This window comes from Rana temporaria, chromosome 11 (assembly GCF_905171775.1).
Source record: "Rana temporaria chromosome 11, aRanTem1.1, whole genome shotgun sequence".
NCBI classification, from domain to species: Eukaryota; Metazoa; Chordata; class Amphibia; order Anura; family Ranidae; genus Rana; species Rana temporaria.
Genome location: NC_053499.1, coordinates 56,534,816 through 56,555,159, shown reverse-complemented (window position 1 = coordinate 56,555,159; position 20,344 = coordinate 56,534,816). Strand labels below are relative to the sequence as shown.

The 20,344-nt window shown below is 44.5% G+C and overlaps 1 protein-coding gene across 3 annotated transcripts; it reads right to left on the bottom strand.

The window, feature by feature from the left end:
- Nucleotides 1-1,603: 1,603 nt before the first annotated feature.
- On the bottom strand, nt 1,604-8,661 carry SAC3D1 (SAC3 domain containing 1). Of its 3 annotated transcripts, none has more exons than XM_040328574.1 (3): nt 8,528-8,661; nt 4,516-5,145; nt 1,604-2,392 (listed from the first exon to the last, which is right to left on the bottom strand). In XM_040328574.1, the coding sequence occupies exons 1-3, from the start codon at nt 8,610-8,612 to the stop codon at nt 1,914-1,916; spliced, it is 1,194 nt and encodes a 397-aa protein (XP_040184508.1). In that variant the 5' UTR covers nt 8,613-8,661; the 3' UTR covers nt 1,604-1,913. The 3 variants fall into 3 exon arrangements, with proteins under 3 accessions (XP_040184508.1, XP_040184509.1, XP_040184510.1); XM_040328575.1 differs by lacking the exon at nt 8,528-8,661 and adding an exon at nt 8,345-8,508; XM_040328576.1 differs by lacking the exon at nt 8,528-8,661 and adding an exon at nt 8,210-8,283.
- Between the last annotated feature and the right edge of the window lie 11,683 nt (nt 8,662-20,344).

Below are 20,344 nucleotides of genomic sequence, written 5' to 3'. Positions count from 1 at the left end.
ATAAATCTTACCCCCATCCACCCAAAAAGTTATTGCACCACACATGTGAGGAATCCCTGCAAAAATCTGAGTGAGAGCAAACATTCAACTCTAAACTGGTAGCCTTTTTTAAGAACCATACTTTTTCGCCATTTTACAGGCATGTGTTGTGAATGAAGCCGGCGGTAGAGAAAGCAAGCAGCTGCAGAGCCGCATAAGCTAATGCTTCCTGTATAGCGCCAACTCCTGTCACAATCGATACCAAATACACTCTGCTTGGGTAAAGCAACAGATGGGGAAAACTGAATGGAAGACTGTTATAAGGTAAGTTTATTACTGAAATCAGTGTGTATATATGGGCATATCTGTTTTGCAGTGGTTACTGGGCTGCTTTCAAGCGAATCTGTTTCCTGCACTGAGCCATAGATTTCTGTTATTACCTGTGGGTTTGCTGCGCTTTCAGAAATTGCACCACACCTGCAGGATATAATAGAAGTCTATGGCAAAGTGCAGCTGCAGGAAAGCCACAGGTGCACATGGTGCATCAGTGTGAAAGCAGTCTTAGGACCCAATAGTGTGGGCTGTGTCCATGTCTGGGCAGGCAGTGCTGTCACTTGCAGGGAAAAAAAAGGTAAGGCTTTAGTTCAACCTGATATCTGTCACTACTTTTTTCTTTAAAAGGCCCTTCCACACAGGGTGGAATCAGATTTGCTCCACAGGGTATCTGTCTGCTGATCCCCTGCTGATCAGTGCAGGCAGATGACAGGTCTGTGTCCACTCAGTTTATGCAGAGCAGATATGGACACAGCCCGCTCTGCTCTATGCGCGGCCGGGAGTAAACAGACCAGCTGTCCGTTTACACCTGACTGCCCTCTCATCCAATCCGCCTAGACGGAGGCAGACAGACCCGCCTTCAGAACGGAGGTAGGCGGGTCTAAGTGGACACCCGCTGGTTCATAGGGATGCATGGAGTGTCCAATCAGGTCCGCCAGAAAAACTGACTGGTGGATCTTTCTGGATCGTCCGTGTAAAAGCTGCCTAACAGTATCACCACCACTACACTCACATTTCTAAAACTACGCTTTTAGCCACTTCCTCTCTAGAACACATTTTTTATTTTTGCCCACCTTAAAAATCTACATTTTTTGCCCATAAAATTACTTAAAACCCCAAAAACATAATATTTTTTTCTCTGAAAGCGGACACCTTGTAAAAACAAAAAAGATGGCATTTCCAATTTTTTGTGTCACACACTATTTGCACAGCTATTCATCATGTCTATATTTTCAGGGGGAAAAAAAAACACCACTAAAATTTCTTTTTTTGGACATAAACAGAATTTGATCCCCAATTTATTTTATACAAAATAAAAGATGGAGGTACCCAAAATGATCAATAGGCAAAGCCTGAAATGCCTTTGCAGCACATCAGTTTAACGTAAGCTGTAAACGATGGCCCTAGAATTATTGTTCTCACACCGACGTTTGCAGTGATGTTTACCATGAGGTGCAATAACGGTTTAAATGCACGTGTGCACCTTGTGGGCACATTTGCGGCTGTGCACAGTAGATGGAGCTGCGGTAATTTTTTTTTTATATTATTATTTTTATGATAATTTTCTTTGTTTTTTTTTTTTACTTTATTGCCATCACAATAGGGCTTACATTGGGCAGGTGACAGGTACTCCTTATGTCTCCTTTGCTCCAGTCGACTGAGCACAGAATTATGCTTAATCAGCTGTATGCCCAGTTGATGTTCCCAGATCAGTGAGCTTGTTTTAAATGGTTTACTCTTTAAATGAGCCAGGCAAAGAAGAAAATAAACTTAAATATGGCAAGAACCTTCTTTTCCAAACGAAAGGCCACACGACTCCAGTATAGGTTTACCCATCATCAATGTATTACATGAAAAACTTCCCCCATGTTAGTACAGTCTCATACAGTGCATATCTCCTGCCCCATCATCACTTCAGCCCAAGACACGTTCTCTTTCTTCACTTCCACCAGTTGAATCTCTCTTCCTGGGCACTCCAGGTCCACATCCTTAAATGAAGCTTTGTGGAATAAGACAAATTCATATTCGGAGGTAACCACCAGTCCTCGCCTCTTGCACATATCGCTAGCCTTGAAGGGGCTATCAACTGCTAGAAGGTAGGCAAGATGACCAAGCGGGAAGTGGCAATTTCGGCTGCTGTACGCATTCATGTAAATACGTATTGCTTGGCTCCGGCAATCAGGCAGATGGCGGTAAAAAGCACAGGCTTTTAGACAGTCAAGTTGGCGGATCAGACGAAAGAGCCTTACCCAGTTCTTTTCTAGGTAGGACCTATTTATATCCAGGGCCAAGCGAATTTCAGGAGAATTTCGAATACTGTGGGGAAGTTGCAAAGCCCTGTGCATGGCATCCAGATTTCCTGTAGTATACAAGCAAGATATAATTTATTACAACCAAATTTTAATTATCAATTGCAAGCAGGTATACAGATGTTTTGGGGACAGCAATCAGTGGGTTGCTAATGATACCCAGCAAAGAACCTTCTGGTTAAGAACATGTGCAGCAAAGCAAGGCACCTGCAGTTGGTGTGTTTGGAAATTCCTCTTCTACGTTACAAAAAGGTAAATAAGAGGGTTTCCCAGATCACCAACTGACCTTCAAAAAGGATAGAATGGTGTATTGCAACTTATGCTGCCTAAAATAAAGCTGTGATCAGGGGGGCTGTACTGTCTATACACAATTCAAGACTTATTTTCATTTTGGATTGAGGTATACCTTTAATTACTGCTAAAGAGGAAGCCCAATCTATAAGTCTAATGTAATAAAAAAGGACATTTGCACTTGTCTTGCACAGTTTTTTTTTAGTCCAAAATCTTTTGTTTAAAAATGAAAAAGAGCTGTAACAGGCATGAGGTTAGTGGACAATGACTCGGAGATACAGACAAGACATGCTGACATATTGAAGCCAACCAAGATTAAAAAATTCCACACCTGGAATTTAATGAAGTGGAAAACAATCCGTCTTTCCCTTTAAATCCTCTAAGGACTATTGGTAACATCAAAACCATAACCTGGACTAAAAAAAATCGTTCATCTTTAAGAACTGTTTAAACAACTGTCTCTGAGACACTTGCAAAAGGGCTCATTCACGCTATCTGTGGAACTCCGCTTTAACCACTTGCTTACTGGGCACATAAACCCCCTTCGTTCCCAGGCGAAATTTCAGCTTCCGGCACTGTGTCGCTTTAACTGACATTTGCGCGGTCATGCGACATGGCTCCCAAACAAAATTGGCGTCCTTTTTTTCCCACAAATAGAGCTTTCTTTTGGTGGTATTTGATCACCTCTGCGGTTTTTATTTTTTGCGCTATAAACAAAAAAAGAGCGACAATTTAAAAAATATATATATTTTTTTACTTGTTGCTATAATAAATATCCCAATTTTTTTTTTTTTAAAACAATTTTTTTTCTCAGTTAAGGCCGATACGTATTTTTCGACGTATTTTTGTAAAAAAAAAAAAAAAAAAAATCGCAACTGGTTTGTGCAAAAGTTATAGCGCCTACAAAATGGGGAACAGAATTATGATTTTTTTTTTCTAGTAATGGCGGCGATCTGCGATTTTTATTGGGACTGCGATATTGCGGCGGACGTATCGGGACACAAATTTGGGACCATTCACATTTATACAGCGATCAGTGCTATAAAAATGCACTAATTACTGTATAAATGTGACTGGCAGGGAAGGGGTTAACACTAGGGGGTGAGGAAGGGGTTAAATGTGTATCCTGGGTGTGTTCTAACTGTGTGGGGGGTGACTGGGGGAGGTGACCGATGCTGTGTCTCTATGTACAAGAGACACAGATCGGTCTCCTCTCCTCTAACAGCACGTGGAGCTCTGTGTTTACACACAGAGCTCCACGTCCCTGCTGTTACCGGCTGTGTCACCGACGATCGCGTGTACCCGGCGGACATCGTGGCCGCCAGGTACACGCATCGGCTCCCCAGCGATGCGGCGGCACAGTGTTTACCCACTGCGCGCCCCCCAGAGGCGCACTCGGGGAATGCTTTTAAAAAGACGTCCAAAGACGTCCAGTTGGCACCTGAGAGCCGCGCTGTTGACGTCTTTTGTCAATAGCGCGGGTCTCAAGTGGTTAAACACTCAAACCAGGTGTGGACCATCACTTGGTCCTAGCCAGGACTTGTAATGCAGGCACAGCAAAAACAACAGATTAAAAGAAGAAAAGGCTTTGTTATGGTGAGGGTAGTAAATACTATACATTTGTACTATCCCACACTTCTCCTTTATTGGGATGAGTGGTCTCACTCTCAACTCAGGAAGTAGAGGACATAGTGCCAGCTTCCTAGCTGAAGTAGAAATTTACATAGCACATTAGTGTGCTCTCAGTTTTGGGGGCCATCGGGGCACACTTGAAAGTATCTGCCTTTGATTTCCACAGATAATTACCAAGTAGCATGCATGCCAATAATTCCTTGATAATTCAGTGAAGCCAGATTGCTTTTTGGTAATCTGAAATCCTTACCCAAATCATACAGAAGAAGAAGAGCCTGAAATTCAGCTTGTCTAGGAAATTTTCCACCTCTGCTGTAACATTCCATCAGCTCAGCAAAGCTTTCCCGCACCTGTGTTGAATGGAGGGTATCACTAAAATATTCCAGTGGGAGATCCCTCGCCAGGTAAGGGGCACAAAGCAAGAAGCCAAGGCTTCCTTCAAGGACAGGAGCTCCTTCAGGACCACTTATCCTCTGCACTGTCAAGTCTTGCCTTACTGCTCGTAGCCGGTCAAACACAAAAGGGTAAGCCAAGGACAAAGATGTAGAATCTTGCTCATTAACTTCCTCCCAAATTTCCATGATCAGATATTGAACCGTTTTGAGAAGAGTTGCAGGAGGTCGCAGATTTCTTGGTGAAGACAGTTCTTTCCCAGCAGCAGGGCGGCTGTACTCTTTAACAGTCCTACTAGGGTCAGCAATAGGATGGCCCCCATGTCTGAAACCTCTTTTCTGCAAATGTCTATTCTGCATTTCTAATGGATGAAGTAGTCTATGCTGCTCTCGTTCTCGCCGCTCTCGTTCGGAACACATGTCGAGACATAAGCCAACCAGGGGAGGTGGAGACACATCCATATTTCTGGGCTGCAATTTATAGTCATCTGGGGGAACAGTGAAAAAAAGAATGGCTGACTAAGTGTAATCTGAACCTTTAAGTCAGGAGACATATAGAAATACAGTATAAAACCATTGTGCTTTCCTCCTGCATAACTAAAGAAAAAAAAAAAAAAAGAATACGTCTTGGTTGGTGTGAATGCAACAATCACATAAATATTAACAAACCACAGATTTTAGAACTCAATAAAACATTGCTAAAAAAAAGGATGTACAAAAAATAGCAACCTATATAAACCAATCAAATGTAAAAGAAAAAAAATTATTGGGGTTGTGGTTACTATACTTTGCTTTAGTAGGAGGCCTGAAAGTATATAAAGACAGGGAGTTCCCAAATTACGAACATCCTACTTACGAACGGGAGGCTGCAAGGCCACTTTGATGGGACCTTTTCGACAGCGGGCACATTCAACGGGACCTTTTCGACGGCGAGCACATTTGACGGAACATCGGAAAACGACGTATCTGCCATTCTACGCATGCTGTTGCGACTTAAGAACAAACCTACAGTCCCTAACCCGTTCCTAACTCGGGGACTGCCTGGATTTCTGAATCAGGCATTCCTGAAGGTTCTGACCCCTTAAAGCAGTTGTATACCCGCTGACAGGTGTCACCATGGCACCCTGGACTCTCTGTATTGGTGCAGAAAGTGGCACCAATGTCTCCACGTTATGCATCAAACAGAGCCATCCTCACCTTGGGAATACTGAAGAGGACCAAATGCATCAAATGACCAGCAAAAAGACATTTGAAATAAGCAAGTATAAAAATAAAAAAGCATAATATACATTTGTTAGTTAGTGGGGGTACAAAGCCCAAATGTATTCTTTATGGTTTTAAATAAAGTTTGGTTACAGCCTTTGCCAGATATTTATTGTGGTCTTTGTCCCAACTTGGATTTCCAATTCCAGCGTCATCTCAACAAACAGAATGTCACCAGGACACAAAATGTGAAGAAATTAAACAATGATGCCAACAATAATCACAACCCTGTGGCGTACAGTGTAGGGAAGGGGCCTGATGACGTCATGGCGCACAGAGATCGAGGAATTGCGGTAACAAACACCTCAGGAAACGCACTGGTTGATGCAATGATTTATATACGGTTACATTCTGTTATAGTCTGGTGAACTGTGAGCACCAAACAAATGTGAGTGGAAAGCCTAGGAAAGACACACAGCTTCTAGGCTAGCTTCACATGCAAATACAGGTACCAGGTGCAGACCTCGGCTCACACAATGAATAAGAAACTAAATGGTCGCACACTGGAAATCCAAACTTGTTCGATTGTAACCTTTATTGTCAAAAGTTGCCAGACAGATACAGGAATTGTAGTTGACGCGTTTGACACGTTTCACAGGCGTGTAGCTTGCTTGTTCACACCATCCATGTTGTGGACAAGCAAGCTACACGCTTGTGAGAACTGAGCGATCATTGGTGTTCGATCGCTCGGTTCTCAGTGTTAGAAGCACCGGGTTACCAATGCTGCATCCACCTAGGCAAGTACAAAAAAAAAAATGCTTACATCTCTGTACAGGAAAAAAACGTTCAGCCTTTAAAACCACTTTAATGCCGCGTACACACGATCATTTTTCAGCATGAAAAAAACGTTATTTTTGAAAAATGACATTTTAAATGATCGTGTGTGGGCTTCACATCATTTTTTAGGTTCTGAATTTTTTTTTTCGTTTTTCGGGTTGTAAAAAATGATCGTGTGTTGGCTAAAACGATGTTAAAAACCCGCGCATGCTCAGAAGCAAGTTATGAGACGGGAGCGCTCGTTCTGGTAAAACTACCATTCATAATGGAGTAAGCACATTCATCACGCTGTAACAGACAAAAAAGCGCGAATCGTCTTTTACTAACACGGAATCAGCAAAAGCAAATGGAGCTTCCACTTTATAGTGCCGTCGTACGTGTTGTATGTCACCGCGCTTTGCTAGATCATTTTTAAAAAAACGATGATGTGTGGGCAACGTCGTTTTAATGATGAAGTTGGAAAAACTTAATTTTTTCAACATGCTGAAAAACTAAGTTTTTTTTCATGCTGAAAAATGATCGTGTGTACGCGGCATAGGAATAAGTGGCCCCCGGCAATATCGGCTAAAGAGCATCACGTTTCTATGTGGGTCAGGAACGTATGCAATTATGTACATGTTCTTGATCCGAACATATGTGAACCTAGCCTAGCAGAGGATGAAAAAAAAATTTTTTTTTTACTAAATTCCTACATAATATACCTCGTACACACGATCGGGTTTCCCGGTGGACTTTTTACTGCCGGGAAATCCGAGAACCAGCTTGCCAGCTTTTTCCCCCTACACACTGCCGGTTTTCCTGGCAGGAAAACTGCCATGAGAGCTTTGGCCGGGAAACCCGTCTGTGTGTATGCTCCCCCGCAGTGTTTCCCATAGGAAAACTGCCAGGAAAAAGACCGCCGGGAATCACGGCAGGAAAAAAGAGAACATGTTCAAATTTTTTCCGCTGGGATTCCCAGCGGTTTTCCTGTCAGGAAAACTGCCATGGAGCATACACACGGTCAGTTTTCCGGGCCAAAAGCTGTCATGTCAGTTTTCCCGATAGGAAAACTGGTCGTGTGTACGAGGCATGAGAGTTTACCCTTTGGCGCTATGACTGGCCTCCATTATGCTTCCGCACAATAACTATCGCTAGACCTCATGCACATGGATGTTTACGCGCTTTTTGAGTCTTAAATGGTAAACCGTCTTGCACCTTCTGGCGTCCAGGGAGCCCCACTCTGACCACACAAGTGAATAGATGTACGCAGCCAGACGCTTTGAAACACTTTGCGCATCAGCGTTTGCCCACGCCATGTGCGTGCGATGTATAGCCCTCCCGTGGGTAAATACTGAAGCAGAAGCCAGCAGCATTTACACATTCCGCCATTCACTTGTATTGTCTTCTGTACACTGCCCCAATGCGGTTCCCCAGGCGCAGGAAAGCGTCAGGACTCAGGAGCATGGAAACGTCTGTGTATATGACGCCTTCTTATCTGAAGAAGATAGTAGAGCAAAGTGTAGGAATATATACCAGCAAACTGCATAGGACAGCACTATTTTGTGAGCACATATGGGGGAAGATGTGTGTCATTACACCAAACACCTATCCCACAATGCACCGCGCACACAGCCGGGCTCACTTCCTGTAGCCATGCTACCCTCTTACCGTCATGTGCGTGCCTGGTGTCAGCCTTCCTGAGCGCTCTGTGAGCGGCACGCCCCTCCCTGCTCATAGCCGGTGTGTCAGGGTTGTGTTGGCGGATAATATGGAGACATCTCTCCGACTGTACGGACACAGAATCCGTTCCCAGCCTCGGAGCATGCGCAGTAGAGCTCAGGGCTAACGTACCTAGTACATGCAAAGCTGGTTCAGCATAGACAGTTTCTTTGTTTGGCCTTCGTCTGCCACCTACAAAATGTAGCTGTGTGTCCATGTGATCCCTTCTATTCACGTATCCTTACACTTCGTACGTATGCCTGCTGCCTCTGTGAGACCAATCACTAGTGTGACCGCTGGGTGGCGCCCTTACCTTACAGATTAATAACTTGGGCATTTTCTATCATTTTTTGTTTACATGAGAACTTATTTTTTTTTGTTGCAAGAACATTACTTAAAACCCCCAAACATGATATCTTTTTTTTTAAAGCAGAGGCCCTAGAGAATAAATGGGTGGATTTTGCATTTTTTTTTATGTTAGATGGTATTTGCGCAGCGTTTTTTCAAACACAATTTTGGGGAAAATATACACTGTTTTAAATTTGAATGCAAAAAAAACAAAAACATAATACATATACCAATTTGTTTGTAAAATATAAAAGATGATGTCATGCAGAGTAAATGGATACCAAACTTCCCACTTTAAAATTGCGTGTGCCTGCGCAACGGTGACAAGCTACGTAACTTTTACTATCAATAGGCTTTAAAAGCCATTACAGGTTACCACTTTAGATTTACAGAGAAGGTCTAGAGCTAGAATTATTACCCATAATCTGACGTTCGTGGCAATACCTCGCATGTGTGGGTTGATTGCTGTTTGCGGGCATGCAGGACCAACACACGCATTCACCTTTGCATGAAACAGGCTTTTCACTTTTTTTTTTACACTGCTGCTTTATTTATTTATTTTTTACTTTTATTGCAGGTCACAAGCAATGTAAAAATCCTTGTGACAGCAATAGGCATGTGACAGGTATACTTTATGGAGGGATCTGGAGGCAATAAGACCCTAAATCCCTCCTTTGCACTTGAAAGTTGTAAGAAAAGAAATGGCTGCACATCCAGGAATTCCGATTGCCTTTTATTGTTCAAAGTGATAACACCAAAGACACCAACACGAGGTCACGTAGACGCGTTTCACACAAACATCCTGTGCTTAATCATTACCTGCACTTGAAAGCATTCAAAATGACAAGATCTCTGTTTTTGGAGCTTTCAATTAAAAAAAAATGGTACTGTAGACATCCAGGTAAACCGGAAGTGATGTCACGTCATCACTTCTGGGTTACCATAGCGGAGACCCGATCAAAGCCGATCCTGGCTTTGTATGGGTCTCTGACCAGCGGACGTGACGGCTAGTAGCTCGGGTTTCCTGGAGGGATGGGAGGGACCGAGAGAGCCGTGGGAGGGGGGACGTGTCCTCCTGATTCTTGTAATAACAATCGAGTGGCTATTTAGTGGCTTTAATTGGTACTGCAAGATTGCTGACTGTCCTCTCTAAAAAATGGAACCAATGTGATGCCTGCAGGCACGACCCTGGTACAACCACTAGAAGTTAGTCAATGTCCATAAACCAGTAGAAGTTCCTTCCAGGAGTTTCATTTTCCGAACATTCATTCAATTTCATAATGTTTACTGGGGTTGTGTTTTGGCCAAGGCCCAGGCCTAGGACGGCACTTTGCGGGTGGCGGCAAAAAATCCCCCCTCCAAAAAAGGCACCCGCGCCCTGGCCTCGTAGGTGCGGAGGGGGCCAAGAAGCAGTTTTAGTAGGAGCCGTTAAGCCGCCCCCACCTAAAGCTGTGACTCTCTCTCTCTGATTGGCCCTCTGCTGTGGCCAATCATGGGGAGGGAAACAGCGGACGTGACGGCTAGTAGCTCGGGTTTCCCGTGGGATGGGAGGGACGGAGAGAGCCGTAGGAGGAGGGACGTGTCCTCCTGATTCTTGTAATTACAATCAAGTAGCTAGTTAGTGGCTTCAATTGGTACTGCAAGATTGCTGACTATCCGCTCTTAAAAATGGCACCAATGTGATGCCTGCAGGCACGACCCTGGTACAACCAATAGAAGTCAAATGACGTACCAGGTACGTGATTTGGCGGCAAGTGGTTAAACATGTTAGTCATTGGCAAGGCTCATGGGGCATAATGCACTAAAAATGTCCATAAACCAGTAGAAGTTCCTTCCAGGAGTTTCATTTTCCGAACATTCATTCAATTTCATAATGTTTACTGGGGTTGTGTTTTGGCCAAGGCCGACGAGGCCCAGGCCTAGGACGGCACTTTGCAGGAGGTCGGCAAAAAATCCCCCCTTCAAAAAAGGCACCCGCGCCCTGGCTTCGTAGGTGCGGAGGGGGCCAAGAAGCAGTTTTAGTAGGAGCCGTCAAGCCGCCCCCACCTAAAGCTGTGACTCTCTCTCTCTGATTGGCCCTCTGCTGTGGCCAATCATGAGGAGGGAAACAGCGAGCAAAAAAAAATGGTACTGTAGACATCCAGGTAAACCGGAAGTGATGTCACGTCATCACTTCCGGGTTACCATAGCGAAGACCCGATCAAAGCCGATCCTGGCTTTGTATGGGTCTCTGACCAGCGGACGTGACGGCTAGTAGCTCGGGTTTCCCGGTGGGATGGGAGGGACCGAGAGAGCCGCGGGAGGGGGGACGTGTCCTCCTGATTCTTGTAATAACAATCGAGTGGCTAGTTAGTGGCTTCAATTGGTACTGCAAGATTGCTGACTGTCCTCTCTAAAAAAAAATGGTACCAATGTGATGCCTGCAGGCACGACCCTGGTACAACCACTAGATGTCAAATGACGTACCAGATACGTGATTTGGCGGCAAGTGGTTAAACGTGTTAGTCATTGGCAATGCTCATGGGGCATAATGCACTAAAAATGTCCATAAACCAGTAGAAGTTCCTTCCAGGAGTTTCATTTTCCGAACATTCATTCAATTTAATAATGTTTACTGGGGTTTTGTTTTGGCCAAGGCCCAGGCCTAGGACGGCACTTTTGCGGGAGGCAGCTAAAACCCCCCCCCCTCCAAAAAAGGCAACCGCGCCCTGGCATAATAGGTGCAGAGGGGGCCAAGAAGCAGTTTTAGTAGGAGCCGTCAAGCCGCCCCCACCTAAAGCTGTGACTCTCTCTCTGATTGGCCTTCTGCTGTGGCCAATCATGGGGAGGGAAACAGCGAGCAGGAAGCTGAGCGGCGGCACGGCAAACCCAATTAGAGCCGCTCTCTTTCTCTTCTCCCTTCGGCTGACAGAAATGGGGGGGCAAGTGGGGAAGATACACAGACAGCCTGCAGTTCTCTGCCTGTCACAGCGCTGCTGCTCCATTTGCCAGAGAACTCGGCAGCAGTGCTCTGACAGTGCATATCCCCTGCTCGTCCCCCCCCTTTTCTGTTGCCAGTACTGTATGCCGAAACACACCATGATGTTTCCACCTCCAAACCACACTTTGGTATGGGGGGTGTTTTTGGGTGTTGCGCAGTGCCATTTGACCTCCAAACATGGTGTGTATAATGGCATTCAAAGAGTTCAAATTTGGTCTCATCTGACCAGACTATATTCTCCCAGTATTTCACAGGCTTGTCTAAATGTTTTGCAGCAAACTTTAAATGAGCTTCAACATGCTTTTTCTACTGCAGTGGAGTCTTGTGTCATGCGTGTGGTTGTATGGCGGTTGAGTGCATTATTTATTGTTTTCTTTTCTTTGTTGATCACCAATGTGATATTTACAGTCATGATCGTTTTATATAATCTAACTCTGAATTACTTTGTTTGTTTCACAGCTGCAATAACCCTTTATTATTTCCTCACGGCTTAGATTATGGCTTTAAGATATAGATAGTTATACTTCCCTTTAACCTCTCATATCACTGTAAACACTCTATTTTACGATTAGGTTATTTAATGTTTTACAGATAGTGCTGGATGTAGGAAAATGCATGTTTTGGTCTGGTGGGTGGATGGCATCCACAGGCAGTGAAGACTATCTATTCTAACTACCTAAATGTATAAATACACTATCAAAAGAGAAATTGTTAAGGTGTATCTATAGCCCAAACTTTTTTTCTTAGTGTAGCGCACCCCCTTAAGAGTCGCTGACTAATTTGGCCTCTGAAACTTATTTCCTTCTCCAGATAATTAGGTCACTGCCTATACCTCTCTGACACACCCCTCACTTGAAAGAACAACAGGTTAGAGGTGTCCAACCTTTTGAAGAGCGAGGGCCACCTAAGCGACTTGGTAACCGGTCGCGGGCCACAATGAGTGGAGCGGGTGGATGGCAGCCCACTCTACTCTATATGAAAACATGGACAGAACATCAAATTAGACTTAGATATGCTACCTCAGTTGGGACTTTAAGGACAACAACAATATATATATAAAAAATTGTAATTTTTATTACCAAAGTATACACATGTAAAAAATTACAACATTAAAAACATGATACAGTGGTACGTGAATTCCCAAGAAGAGGTCCAGGAAGCCAGATGCGTTTCGGGACACTGTTCGTCCCTTCGTCAGGGATGCCAAGTGCGGGATGAAAGGGCGCCCCTCGCACACAGCCCACCATAGAAGGACATGGTGATGAGGGCATCCCGCAGACCGCGCCCACCGGCGCACGCAAGACCCAAGGCGGGTACCCATCCGAGGAAGACCCCCGATCAGGGACCTGCCAGGTCATGAACAGGTCATGCCCACAAGGGGAGCGGCCTATGTGCGCCGGGTGGGAGTGATGGAAACTCAACCTAATAGGTCCATCACGGCCAACCCCGGGCGCCCGCCAATCCAAGCACAAATCACATCAGGACAAAAAAGGAACAAGAGAGAATATACAAATAGATTTACAAATAAATATATACAGGTAGCTAAGTCATACAAATACAAGGGTACAATGGATCACACAAATATATGGATACAGGGGTATACACAGATAGATGTATCATAAGGATATGGGTGCATGGTTATTCTTTTTCACATCCACCCGAGGCAAAGCCTTCTAGAAATGGTCTAAAGCTGATTTGCTATGTCCAGGTGGGTATAGTGGCCCCAAGGTCAGCAATCCAGCGGGTTTCACGCTGGAGCAACACCTTGTTCCAGTCTCCCCCCCCCCCCCCAGAATTAGGGTGGATTCTATCCAGGATCAGAAACTGGTTTTAATGTTGTAATTTTGTACATGTGTATACTTTGTTAATAAAAATTACACTTTACTCTATAGAGCCCACTCTACTTTGCGGATCGGATTGGATCGGATTGGAGGTAGGCGTTTGTAAATGGACACAAGTTCATTTACATCTGCTACTCCTAAGGCCCCGTACACACGAGAGGATCTATCCGCTGGTATTTATCCGCGGATCAGTTCCAGCGGATAGATCCTGTGGTGTGTACGGCCCAGCGGATATTTATCCGCGGATATTTTTCGGGCCGATGGATTTCCAGCGGATAAAAATTTCTTAGCATGCTAAGAAATCTATCCGCTGGAATCCTGTCCAGCGGATTGATCCGGTGGTCTGTACAGACTCACCGGATCAATCCGTCCGATCCCCTCCCTCGCATGCGTCGTAATCATTCGACGCATGCGTGGGAAGTCTTTACCTTCCAGCGTCGCGCACGTCGCCGCGTCATCATCGCGGCGACGGCACGACACGTCACCGCAGATGGATTCCGCGCGGATTTCGATCTGATGGTTAGTACAACCATCAGATCAAAATCCGCCAGAGGATTTATCCGCGGGAACGGCCCGGAGGACCGTTTCCAGCGGATAATCCTCTCGTGTGTACTAGGCCTTAGAGGTGAATGGAAGTTCCAGATGGGTCAGACTGACCATGTCAATGGGGCCTATGGCTCAGTGCAGGTAACCCACAGGTGCACTGCTTTGCACCTGCGGATCAGGTTGAAAGCAGCCTAGTAACCACTGCAGAACAGATATGCCCATATATACATTGTAATAAACTTAACTTTAATAACAGTATTCTATTCTATTTCATCCCAAAGCAGGAGGTCGCGGGCCACATCAGAGGGCAGCTGCGGGCCACATGTGGCCCCCGGGCCACTGGTTGGGCACCCCTGCCTTAAGGTTATTCTACCTTCAACCTGGATTGCTTTTGCTGAGTCCAAGCCTGCCTGCAGGACTTTACTATTCCCGGAAGGTAGAAATAACAACATCTATGTAAATGTTCTGAGACGGGATGGGATAGTCTCCAAAAAAAGCTATATTTTTTTTGCCGACTTGTTTGGGACTCTGATGGTGGTGCACTAAGGGCTCATTTACACTTGCTTCAACATACATTAACCACTTAACCTCCCTGGCGGTATGATTCTGTCAGAAAAAACATGCTAAAAGCGGTACCATTATTTGCAAGGAAATTTGGCGTTTTATATTGTAGGTCTGTAATTTTTAGAAATAACTCACTTAAATCTGACCAAACAAGCTTCTAATAGGCATCCCGGGTATGACATTTTTTTAAAAACAAAATTATAAATTATAATATAATAAATAATTATAAATAATTATAACAAATAATAATATAATTATAATAAAAATTATTCAATAATGTAATCAAATCAAAATCACTGAAATTTGCTCAGTTGCAGAATTGTTGCTGTCATTATTTTTTTTTTTTTATGACGAATTTCCCCACAAATCGCTATCGCACAATTCTGCAAGTGATTATAATTTATTATCGCTGTTTTTTAGCTGATCTAAAACTATTTTTGACATAAAGGGACACTTTTGGTTGCTATGGACAATCTACAGTTTGCAGGGAGAAAGAAACGTTTTTATTATATAAAATGACATGCATGACACAGGACAGACCACTAGGGACAGGGGGGGTGTGTTTTTTTTACATACAGTACTGTAATCTATAAGATTACAGTATACTGTATGTAAGGTGTTTGTTTACTTTTTTGAATTTGGCGCCGTTCTCCGTCCCCGTGCGTCGTAACGTCGCAGGGAACGGAGATCGGCGTCACACGGAGGCACTGTGTGAATCGAGCGAGGTCCCGCTCGCTCACACAGCGCGGTGGCATCGCTGGATCCAGGGACAAGGTAAGTAACTTGTGCCTGTGGATCTAGCGAGGCAAGCCCGTGGCTGACACGGGGTTACCGATCGTAGCAGGAAAATCTAACCCCGTGTCAGACACGGGAAGACCGCCAGGGAGGTTAAGGACCAACTCACGTGGATATATACGTCGGCAGAATGGCATGGACAGGCAAATCAACGTATATATTTATGCAACTTTGACTTTGCCACCGTGCACGTGCCTGCTGCGAGCTCTGTGACCGTGCCTGCGGGACCCGATGTCCACCAGTATCCCGTGATTGGGTCACAGAGCTGCAGAATGGGGAGAGGCAAGTGTAAACAAGCATCTCCCCGTTCTGCCTAATGACACTGACACTGATTGTCTACTCCCTCTCATCGGGAGCAGAGATCAGTGACATGTCACTCGTAGCCATGCCCCCTAACAGTTAGAATCACTCCCTAGGACACACTTAACCCCTTCCTAGCCCCCTAGTGGTTAACCCCTTTACTGCTAGTCACATTTACACAGTAATCAATGCATTTTTATAGCACTGATCGCTGTATAAATATGAATGGTCCCAAAATAGCACCAAAAGTGTGTGATGTGTCCGCCATAATGTCGCAGTCACGATAAAAATCGCTGATCGCCACTATTACTAGTAAAAAAAAAATATTAATAAAAATGCCATAAAACTATCCCCTATTTTGTAGACGCTAGGGGCCAGATTCAGGCGTATCTGTGCGGCGGCATAACGTATCCGATTTACGTTACGCCGCCGCAAGTTTTTCAGGCAAGTGCTTTATTCACAAAGCACTTGCCTGTAAAGTTGCGGCGGCGTAGCTTAAATCACCCGGCGGAATTCAAATTCGGCGGGTAGGGGGCGTTTATCATTTAAATGAAGCGCGTCCCCGCGCCGAACAAACTGCGCATGCGCCATCCCTAAAATATCCCAGTGTGCATTGCTCCAAATGACGTCGCACGTAAATGACGTCCAGCCCCATTCACGGACGACTTACGCAAACGACTTAACTTTTTAAAATTTCGAGCCGGGAACGACGGCCATACTTAACATTGGCTGCGCCTCATATAGCAGGGGCAACTTTACTCCGGGAAAAGCCTAACCTAAACGTTGTAACTTTACTGCGTCGGGCTCGCGTAGGTTCGGGAATTCGCGTATCTAGCTAATTTGCATACTCGACGGGGGAAATCGACGGAAGCACCACCTAGCGGGCAAAAAAAAATTGCAGTTTAGATCCGACGGCGTAAGAGACTTACGCCTGTCGGATCTAATGGATATCTATGCGGAACTGATTCTAAGAATCAGTCGCATAGATACGACGGCCCAGATTAGGACTTACGACGGCGTACATGGCGCTGCGCCATCGTAAGTCCTTTTTGAATCTGGGCCTATAACTTTTGTGCAAACCAATCAATAAGCGCTTATTGCGATTTTTTTTACCAAAAATATGTAGAAGAATACGTATCGGCCTAAACTGAGGGGGGAAAAAAATTATATATTTTTTGGGGATATATTTTTATAGCAAAAAGTAAAAAATATAGAATTTTTTTCAAAATTGTTGCACTATTTTTGTTTGTAGCGAAAAAAATAAAAACCGCAGAGGTGATCAAATACCACCAAAATAAAGCTCTATTTGTGGGAAAAGGGGATATCAATTTTGTTTGGGAGCCACGTTGCATCACCGCGCAATTGTCAGTTGAAGCGACGCAGTGCCGAATCGCAAAAAGTGGCCTGGTCATTTGTCAGCCAAATGGTGGTTAAGGCACCCATCGCTTAATCATGCTTTTTTGATGTGTTTTTGATGCTTCTGCAATGCTTTTGTGATGCTTTGGTGGTGCTTCGATGATCCTTCCCTGGTGGTTTAATTATGTTTTGGTGGTTCTTTTTTAAAGCTTTAATGCTCTTGGCAGATGCCCTGTGCATGTGTTGATATCTCATAGAGTCAAGAGTGGCAAGAAGAAAGACATTTTTGAAAGAAAGCCATAAGAAGTTCTGTTTGCAGTTTGCAAGAAGCCATGTGGGGGCACAGCAATGGAATGGTTTAGGTCAGGCATCCTCAAACTACGGCCCTCCAGCTGTTGCGGAACTACACATCCCATGAGGTATTGTAAAACTCTGACATTCACAGACATGACTAGGCATGATGGGAATTGTAGTTCCTGAACAACTGGAGGGCCGTAGTTTGAAGACCCATGGTTTAGGTCAAAGTATATTCATGTGTTAAGAATGCTGTGTAGGTTGGTTAGCTTTCACAATGAAAAAAAAATAACAGAGAATTTGACAATGGAGGTGCTTGATCTGATCATCACTCTCCATGAGCAAAAAACATCAGCTCCAAAGAAAAGAAGCACTTTAACTGCTTGCCGACCTGCCGCCGCAGTTATACGGCAGCAGGTCGGCTCGGCTGCGTGAGATCACATAGCTATACGTCATCTTGCGAATCGGCCAATAGGGGCGTGTGCACCCCCCGCTCGCCCCTGGTCCCGACGGGCGTGCCCGGCGTGCGCGATCACCGCCGGGCACCCGCAATCGCTCGTTACAGAGCGAGAACCAGGAGCTGTGTGTGTGTAAACACACAGCTCCCAGTCCTGTCAGGGGGAGAAATGCCTGATCGTCTGTTCATACAATGTATGAACAGCTATCAGTCATTTCTCCAAGTCAGTCCCACACCCCCTTCAGTTAGAACACACACAGGGAACATAATTAACCCCTTCCTCGCCCCCTAGTGTTAACCCCTTCCCTGCCAGTGGCATTTTTATAGTACTGATCGCTATAAAAATGCCATCGGTCCCAAAAATGTGTCAAAAGTGTCCGAAGTGTCCGCCATAAGGTCGCAGTACCGATAAAAATCGTTGATCACCACCATTGCTGGTAAAAAAAAAAATGCCGTAAAACTATGCCCTATTTTGTAGACACTATGGGCCAGATTCACGTAGAGCGTGAGCGCACTACGCCGACGTAACATAGAGAGGCAAGTACAGTATTCACAAAGCACTTGCTCCCTTAGTTACGGCGGCGTAGCGTAAATGGGCGTAAGCCTGCCTAATTCAAAGTAGGCAGGTAGTGGGCGTGTTGTATTAAAATGAATCGTGACCCCATGTAAATGAATCGTATCATTAGACCCAGGCATAAGTCTTTCTGAATCCGGCTATATAACGTTTGCGCAAACCAATCATAAAACGCTTATTGCGAATTTTTTACGAAAAATATGTAGAAGAATACGTATCAGCCTAAACTGAGGAAAAAAAATGTTTTTTTATATATTTTTGGGGATATTTATTATAGCAAAAAGTAAAAAATATTATTTTTTTTTCAAAATTCACGCTCTATTTTTGTTTATAGCGCAAAAAATAAAAACCGCTGAGGTGATCAAATACCACCAAAAGAAAGCTCTATTTGTGGGAAATAAAGGAAGCCAATTTTGTTTGGGAGCCACGTGGCGCAACCGCGTAATTGTCAGTTAAAGCGACGCAGTGCCGAATCGCAAAAAGTGGCCCGGTCATTGACCAGCAATATGGTCCGGGGCTGTGTGGTTAAATACACATTCCCCACTTCAAACAAGGGAACAGTTTGGATACTGTGAAAAATGAAGGAGTGCTGGGCAAACAACAAATCTACATTTAGGGCTAGTTCACACCTGAATTGCACAGGGATGCGATTTATTGTGATTCCATGCGGTGGTTGGCACCAAATGTAGGTACAGCAGTGCCATGAGATCTGGTGCAGGCAAACACACTGCCATTAAGATCTGTGTTTGTGGAGTAGTTAGGAATACATTGAAATGTACAATAGATCGCGTACCTATTGAGTTTTGAACGTTCTGTGGGAAATTTGCAAAGAATGCAGGTTTTCTGTACCGAGTTCTGGTGTGAACGGGTCCTTATTAATTGATAAAAGGGATGAATAGTACAGTAAAGAACTTTCAAATTAAGGAAGAGCCATTGGACATATCTTGTTTGATGACATTTTCACATGGGCCATACTTCTTAGGCCTTGTACACACGGGCAAACATGTCCGCTGAAAACGGTCCGCCGTACCGTTTTCAGCGGACATGCCCGCCCGGAGATTTCTGTATGATGGCTGTACACACCATCATACAGAAATGAGAGACAATCCGCGCGGACAGACAGCGCGGTGACGTGTTCGCGCCGTCGCCGCGACGATGATGCGGCAACGTGCGCGACGCTGAAAGGTCAATGCTTCCACGCATGCGTCAAAGTCATTCGACGCATGCGAGGGATGGCGGCCGCTCGGACATGAACGGTAAGTCTGTACAGACGACCGAACATGTCCGACGGACAGGATTCCAGCGGGCATGTTTCTAAGCAATTTTAGAAACATTTGTCCGATCGAAAGCGGTCTGGCGGGCAAATGTATGCTGGAATCCTGTCCGATCGGCCGTACACACGACCGAACATGTCTGCTGAAACTGGTCCGCGGACCAGTTTCAGCAGACATGTTCAGTCGTGTGTACGGGGCCTAAGATTTTTGAAAGAACCAATATTGTTCATGGGTAAAACCACTGTGGTAAATATTGGGAATGTGGAGCAAACCAATATTGGTAAAAAAAATGGGTGAATGTTGGATGAATTTTTGGCCAAATTACTGATAAATGCACCCCTTTCGTCTTTTTGTAAAACGGTATCTTTATTACAACTTAATTATCTCCTTAACTTTACAGAGGTCTGTCATCAATTTTCTGAATAAATAACCAATTAAAACCAATATGTGGTCTGGTTAACGTATAATCTCATGGATCAAAGGTAGATGTTCTTGTATTCATGTGACATCGACGTGGTCTTTAAAATCCTAACTCAATTGTTATATAGCAGTATTTTTATAATCCCTTATTACATATGTTGTTAAGTACTGCACTGTGTAACCTTTACAGCATTATGTCA

Coding starts and splice junctions, on each gene's coding strand:
- SAC3D1 (XM_040328574.1), bottom strand. CDS start 8,612: ATGGACACACAGCTACATTTTGTAGGTGGCAGACGAAGGCCAAACAAA. Junction 5,146..8,527: donor ACCAGCTTTGCATGTACTAG/GTACGTTAGCCC, acceptor CTGTTCCCCCAG/ATGACTATAAATTGCAGCCC. Junction 2,393..4,515: donor TCTTCTTCTGTATGATTTGG/GTAAGGATTTCA, acceptor TGTATACTACAG/GAAATCTGGATGCCATGCAC.